The sequence below is a fragment of the Tupaia chinensis genome, unplaced genomic scaffold (genome assembly GCF_000334495.1).
Source record: "Tupaia chinensis unplaced genomic scaffold, TupChi_1.0 Scaffold139422_1, whole genome shotgun sequence".
Lineage (NCBI taxonomy): Eukaryota > Metazoa > Chordata > Mammalia > Scandentia > Tupaiidae > Tupaia > Tupaia belangeri.
The window spans coordinates 657,702-665,582 of record NW_006199308.1 but is presented as its reverse complement, the minus strand read 5'-3'; the positions used below and the strand labels follow the sequence as shown (position 1 = coordinate 665,582).

Genomic DNA, 7,881 nt, shown 5'->3' with positions numbered 1-7,881 from the left:
AAGAGTGCGGAGAGAGAGTTGACCAACTTAAGCTTCACAGCATTCGAGAAGCATGGGCAATAGTGAACATTCTATGAAAAGGGTATTTTTCCTGAATGTAAGGCTCTATCAAAGTGCTCATTTTGTCTGAATCTAAATGACCGAGATTTCTCTATATTATCTCATTTAATCCTCACAGCAATCCTATGAGAAAGGTTAATACTAGTAATTTCATTTCATCGAGGTGGAAAAGGAGTTGCTGAGGAACAGGGAACACGTGCAGTATTAAGAAGGGGTTTTCCAAAAGTTTATGGAAATGCATCAGGAAAACAGTACTCATAGATTTAAAAAATAATGAAGTATATTTATTTCATTTATGAGAGAGACAAGCATCTCAATGGGGCCCCACTCTGTATCAGCCATCCTTCCCAGTCAGCCAGGATCACGCATGCATCCAGTATGTACAGGTGAACCAGGGACCAAACGCCTCGGTCTTCCATTTGCACCTGACTTGCCTTGAGAAGCCATATAGGCCCTTGAAATATGGTTTTGCGCTGAAATAGATTTGTACTTTAATTCCATTTTCCACAAACTTTTTGAAGGTCACGTGTGATGAGATGGAATTGGGAGCTCAATATTTCGGGGACGGTCAACAAGCTAGTCCCTGTTTGTTGTAACTCTTGGTCCTTCTGGTGCCATTAAGGGGAGTCACCGCAAATTTCTGCTTCTCCTTCCGCAAATAATTTGCTGTCAGCCCTGGTGATTGCTCAGTTTGCCTCAGGTCACCCAGTTAGCGGGTTAAGTTCCAGCTGAGCCTTTCAGACTCACCTCCCAGGTACAGAACCGTCCATCACCCTCCCTGCCCTTTCATACTGTGTGATAATATGGCATCTCTTCAACTCTCCCATTGATTTACGAATGTCAAGGCTTGAAGAAAAGCCTCTCTCTGTCTTGAACCAACAAAGTGCTCAATAATCATTGTTGAATGAGTTTACAAATACTCTGGGGAAATAACCGAGGTCTACTGTGAAATCTTATGGCAACCTGCATTTTTTTTTCATATCTTATTGCATATTTAAGCCCAAAAGGTTATTGATGACTGTCTTTCTTGAAATCCCATGACAGCAAGAACCATGTAGGTTTTATTCACTGTGTGTCCCCATCTTCTAGCATGGAACATAGATTGGCCACTGGTGGTTATCACTGAATGGATCATTGTGATGAGAAGAGTAGTTTTTATTTCACTTATTTATTTTTTTTAAGGTTTTGCCATAGGGCATGATGTGTACTCTACAGAGAGAGACAGTGAGAGGGAATGTGAGAAGTCACCCCCTCCACCCCCCATGGTGATGGCCACACTGCAATCCCTTCTCCTTTATTCTCTTCTTGGGATTTTTGGGCACACACTCACACATGCCCGGCATGAGTTTCAAGCCACTGGATCCAGGACTCAGACGCAAACCAGCTATTTGAGAGTCTAGCACTTTAACCAGTAGGCCACCTGTAGGCCCAGACAAGAGTAATTTTAGAAATCTAAGATTCTGAAGATGGTTGTTCCTACATCTTCTCTAGGAATTTCTCAAAAGCTGTTCTGATCTCTTTCCTTGTTTTCTTCACTTTTTCCTTCTCTCTCTTTACTGCGATTTATCACCCTTTTATATAGCACTCACTCCGTGATTATCCCTGTTGGAAATATGGTAAAATAGTAATCCATTTAGTTATAATAGCAATTCTGTGAGAGAGGTATTATCATCCTCCGTAGTTTATATCTGAGGGTCTGCGTATGGAGACACTGGGCTGGCAAACATGCCTGGGTCCCACAGCTCCCCTTGGCCTGAGGCTTTGGTTTGAACTCTGACTACTGGGAGATTCTTCTTCAGATTATTCCCCTCCTGGATCTGCATATAAATAGAAATGAGGCCCCTTGGCCCCACAGTTGCACATTGGTTTATATTCTCCTTTTTAAGTTGTATTTTATTTATTTATTTTTTTTGTACTTACCCAGAGTTAGTCAGCTTTCATGCAGAGTCAAACTTCAAATCTCAGCAGCTGACGAGAGCACGCAGTTCCTGGCCGTAGTGCGTGTCACGACTGCACGTCAACTGCTGTGACTCTGCTCCACGAGTCTTCACAGCTGGTGGGTGGAGACCTCTTCCAAGAAGAGAGCTGATATCTGAACCAGTCCTAGGATCTGCCGCGCTCATTCAGTCGGCTTTGGCTACCGTGTGTGGTCTCCCCTGGGCAGTTCCCACAGCAATACGTTGAGGCCTGCAGCTCAGCTGCTCCTCAACAACAGCTGGAAAAGCGGATTCAGAGTAATTCAAATATATTTACCTATAGAAAATGAATTTCTAATTCATATTTTTTAACAATTCACTGGAGATGATACAGGTTAAAAATCTGGTAGCAGAGAGTTTTTCTAATTCTGCCTCATTAGACTCTAGTTTTACTCCTCAGCACTAAGAAACATTTGCTTGGGTAGAAATACTCTGACCCAGGACCAGCCGATGGCATAATGGTTGCCTTGCTGGACTCCCATGTAGTTGACCATGGTTTAAGTCCAGACCCAGACGCTTGAAACTCAATGCTGGGCATATGTGTTCATGCCCCAAATCCCAAGGGGACAATCAGGAAAGGATTGTGGCATGGCCATACCCCCTGGGGGTGATTTTTCAGTTTTTGTCTCACCATCCCTCTATAAATCTCTAACGAGCACCCGTGCCCTACGGCAAACATTTCTCTATAATAATAATAATAATAATAATAAAAATACTCTGAACCCATTGCATTTTTTTTCTTAGAAGTTTCTTCAGTATAATTTCTCTCAGTTTAGCCCATCCATAATTTTTCAAATGCCTGCTATGGAGCTAGCCCTGTGCCAAGAATTGACATTGTAACGGTGAGTTTGTTTGTAGAGTACTCTTGTATCTTGTTCAGATTAAATGAATTTCTTGAGAGCAGAGTGGTTATTTACTATGTCTTAGCAAGAAGAACACTGCTGGCACATAGTACACTTCTCATAATGACAGAGTAGACGCCATATTGAATAATGGTTGGACCAACTGAATAGATGAAGATGGGAATTCTCAAATGCCTCTCTTTCTTTCCCAATAGGAACTCCTACTTGCAGAAAAGTGGGCTAAAATGAACAAGCTTCCCTTTCCCAAGATTGATCCTTACGTGTTTGATCGGGAAGGACTGAAAGAGTGCTATGTCTTCAAACCCAAGAACCCTGATGTGGAGAAAGATTGCCCAACCATCATCCACTTTGTGTTGGCCAACATCAACTTCAGAAAGTACAAGGCTCCAGGTATGATGGGAATAAGTTATATTCAATAAAGTGAGAACCTGGTATGGATCCAGATCTATTCACGATGATCCTGCTGTGGTGAGTGCAAGATGGAAGGCTTACCTTAATGTTGACAGAGAGCTCCTGTCCTGAAACTCCAAATACTTCCCCTCTTTCTCACCTCAAGATCCCTTGAATTCCTCACAGCCCAGACACTCGGCAAAAATCTCTGAGCCTCAACTCTAAAACCTTGTATTCTGTTGATTCTGGTTGGCTGGTGATCATGTCATAAGGGTTATTAAATGTTCTGAATGTCACCCCTGTATGATAGCTTTTGTTTTTGAGCACATTACACACAAATAATTCCAGAAATTTTTAACTATCCTCAAGATGCATGTAAGCTGGCACCATAAAGTGGCTAGCAATTTCAGGTTGCCACATGTTGAATTTCATAGAAAACAAGAACCAAGTTCAAGGCACAGTTGTCTGTTTCATCACATCCAGAGGAGTCTCTAGACTCTTCTGTGTCCTAGAATGCATTGATGAACACAAGGAGACCTAGAATTGACAGGAAAATGCCTAAGGCTCTGAAACAATATTAGTTTAGGAGCAGAAAATGTAGTTTTCCATTTTGTGAATGGAAAGACACACACACACACACACACACACACACACACACACACACACACACACACACACACACACACACACACACACACACACACACACACACACACACACACACACACAATCAGGAAAGATGGGTTAGGTGAAAATGCAGAAGAAAATGATTTTTTTTCTAGATTGTTCAGGAAAACAGAGAGGATTGACCAGGGTGGTGGCTCTTGTGAGGCATGCTTCTGCACAGGAGAAAGAACTGCCTGGCATTTGTAGTTATTTAAGAGTGGAGCACATGAAACCTAGAGGACTTTCTGTCACCATTACTTCTCAAGGAGAGACTTAACATATGGGCACATATTGGGAGTTTATATGACAGGAATTCAGACAGTGTTTTAGTTTGTGGTCCTTCAAAGTGAGACTGAGAATTGGAGTGCAAATAGTTTACTTGAGTAAACTAGGGAACACTATAATTTATTAGTGAGGAAGTAGGGAAGCGATAAAGGGAAAGAAGGCAGAAACCGAAGCAAATGTTATTAAACCAGGGACCACAACAGGAACTTGACCCTGCTTGGAAAGTTCAGGAAATGGGACAGAATCCATGTTCCAGAATCTTTCCTCCCCTCACACCAGGAGGCAAGAAAACTGGGTGTTTATATACTGACTCCCTAGAGTCTTTGGTTAACCATTGTCTGGGCAAAGTGTTGTTTACCAGAATTTCCAGCCTGCTGCTGGTGGATAAAACAGCTTTCTGTAGTCCCACGAAGTAGAAAGCCCTCAGACACAGAGATGGAGAGAGTGGAAACTGGACGTCATCCAGCCACCACAGGCAGAAGTGATGGATTCTGAGGGCACTGAGGATTTTCTGACCCCTGAGGAGGCCCCTGCTGCTGTCTTTATGGCTATTTGTATGTTTTCTTCTGAGGATTTCAGAGAGAAGTTGTCGGTCTCACAATAACACCACGTGTGATTCTTCTGGTGTGTAGGTGTTCCAAGAGAAACGGAAGAAGAGAGAGAAATAGCCGACTTTGATATTTTTGATGACCCCGAATCACCATTTTCAACCTTCAACTTTCAGTATCCAAACCAAGCATTCAAAAGGCTGCATGACCTGATGCACTTCAACACCCTGAACAACATCGACGTAAGTGTCTCCGCTGACCGTCAGCGATGCCAGGCTCCTTCCAGCACGTGAACCCGGCACTAACCTTCTTCACTAACCGGACATAAAAATTAGGTTTCGAATCACTAAAACCCGAAATCTGTCACTTTACTTTTTATGAATTATTGTTCCAGAAGAACACGAAATCACAAATAAGGAACTAATGCTTGCAAATTGGCAAAGCCCACCTTTCATCCAGTTATTGGATTGAATGATTAATACTCAGTTTCTTTCCCATAGTATCTATACATTCCTCATACGATTAAATAAGTTACATGGAAGAAAAATGATGACAAGGACATAGAGTAGGGGAGCATCCCCAGACGTATTCGTGATCTGCAAAAATATCATGACATGAAGTTAATGAACAGACTCATGCCTTTATGTGTTTTATTTTTGTAGATGGTGGGAGTGTTGCCCAAGGTAACAGCTTAAGACTCTGAAACCATATTAGTTTAGGAGCAGAAAATGTAGTTTTTGTGAGGCTTTTGAGATACCAAGTATGCTTTTCTATAGTTTCTAAAAGTCATTTCTTAATATTGATCATTCCTATCACCAGCATGAGGGGGACTGCAAAAAGATGGTGGAAAAATGGAATTAGAAAACAAGTTTATAACCCAGTCTATATGGCCTGATGATTAAGGCAGCTGGATCCCATAGAGTCAACCACACAGTTTTGAGCCCCAGACCTGGTGACTTGACATGCCAGGCATGTGTGCATGTGTGCCCAAAATCCCTGAAGGAGAGAGAGGAGAAGGAAGGACTGTGGTGTGATCATTCCCAATGGGGAAGGGGCTACTTTCTCACTTTCTCTCTCTCTCTAGTGAGTGCATGCATGTACCTCCAGCAAATTAAAAACAAACAAACAAACAAACAAACAAAAAAAAAAAACCAAACACACACACACACACAACAAAATATTTATTTTGGTACAAAAAATTTTAATTTATGCCTTTTTTAAACAAATACACATTTTCTATAAGCTTTTTAAATCCCTCCCCATATGTCTACTGTTAAGATTCTGTATCTATGCGAAATTCTTCCTCACTAACTCACCAGTTAGTCACTACGGTGTCATTAAAACCATTGGTCTGTGGTTCCCAATTGTAGCATTTGGCAAATTATTATCAGTCGTGAACGTGTAAGCTCAGTGGTCTAATTGGATTCTGCATGTTAGAAAAAAAGGAATGAAAGAAAAATAAAGAACTTTAATGAAGACAGAAAGGTGAAACCCTAGTTGTTCGGAGACTGTAATGGCACAAAGGAACTCACTGTTTGGGGGTGAGAGCTCCATTTCGCGGGAGTGAGCTAGACGTTGTGAGCCGTTGGCGTTCAGGCATATCTGGCTGGTTTGCTTGTTTAATATGCCCTGAAGCTAGTAATGATCATTTATGTACAATCATGACAGTTGCACCGTAATGTGCTTAGTAATCAATATCTTTAATTTTTGTGAATTTAGGAACTTTCCCCAAATAACTTCAGTTCCTATAACTCTAAAATTCTTTTAGCCCTTCTGGCACATAAGTGATAATTCGTATAAACTATACTTATTAATGCTTATAGAGGGACCATCAGTTGGTGTAATGGCTATGTCGCTGGACTCCCATGTAGTCGACTGTGGTTCGAGCCCCAGACCTGGTGGCTTAAACTTACGCCAGGCACATGTGTGTGTGTGCCCAAGATCCCGAGAGGAGAATGGAGGAGAAGAGATTGTGGCATGGCCATCCCCCCTGGGGGGTGATTTCTCACTTTCCGTCTCTCTGTCTCTTTCTGTCTTTCTGGTGAGCACACACGCCCTATAGCAAAAACCTCTCTCCTCACCCCCCCCCCAAAAAATAAGCTTATCTCATTTTCTCAATATGTTTATTCCTGTTTTTTATTTTCATTTTATAAGCAGTGGACATCTAAAAGCCACAACATTATCTTTGCAGTGATAGTAAAAATTTAAAGAATAATGAGAGAACAAATGAGTATTTTAATGTATGATGTGTAGAGAGTGAACAGAAATCCTCAAAGGAGAGTTGTGTTTTATAAACTCATGCTACTAAAAGAGAAAAGAGCTAAGGAATAACACCACAGTATTCCGATCTTTCTAATGTGAGTCAGTAAACTCAAAGCAATATATTCCTTGGGATGAAATATATTAAACTTGGGTAAGTTCTAAAACCACTTGGGAACGTATGGGAGTGGGAGTGTGTGTTTTCTTGCTCTTTTCAATTCCGGTTTATATAAAACCTGCTAAGTTACTTGCTATCGGAATGATATAGCTCTGTTTGCTTATTTTACAAGCATTCTTCAAAGCCATTGTCTTGCTACAGATGAAAAAGTTAAAGTCTGAACAAAGACGGAATTCCAAAGTAACAGTCCTGACCTCTGTTGCTTCCAATGTTGACTCTTCACAAAGCACTCCTCAGAGTGTTTTTAACTGCTTCTGCTGACATGTCTGGCACAGCGGGGGAGACGAGGCCATCTTTAGGTCCCAGGTTACGTGTGTGACCTGTTGTAGGCTGCAGGACCCTCAGTCTGCTTGTCCCTGAGCAGGGGCAGTAGGTGCCCTCGTGAATCCAGCGAAGTAAGCCATGTCATGTGAGCAGAGGCTGCTCGGAAATGGGAAACGTCCCTGTGCGTGGCCACGACTCATATCCATGAAAGTCCATGGCGGATACGCCCCAAGCCCTTGGCAAATGCCCAGATTCACAACACAGATAAGTTTGTACAGATAACGGTAGCCTAGGCGCCAAGTAAATATTTATATTTTAACAAACGGATGTAAGATTTCTCCTAAATTACCTAACCACTGAAATTCATAGTCAAGTGATTCTATGTGTGTGTG

At 41.8% G+C, this 7,881-nt stretch overlaps 1 protein-coding gene across 1 annotated transcript in view; it reads left to right on the top strand.

Annotated features, from left to right (window-relative positions):
• The window catches only part of PLA2G4A (phospholipase A2 group IVA), a 195,977-nt gene that overhangs the window by 178,926 nt on the left and 9,170 nt on the right, over window positions 1-7,881 (top strand). Inside the window, exons 16-17 of the mRNA XM_006161871.2 lie at window positions 3,094-3,289; window positions 4,873-5,030. Coding sequence (XP_006161933.1) covers window positions 3,094-3,289; window positions 4,873-5,030 — 354 coding nt within the window. The remainder of the gene's footprint in view (window positions 1-3,093; window positions 3,290-4,872; window positions 5,031-7,881) is intronic.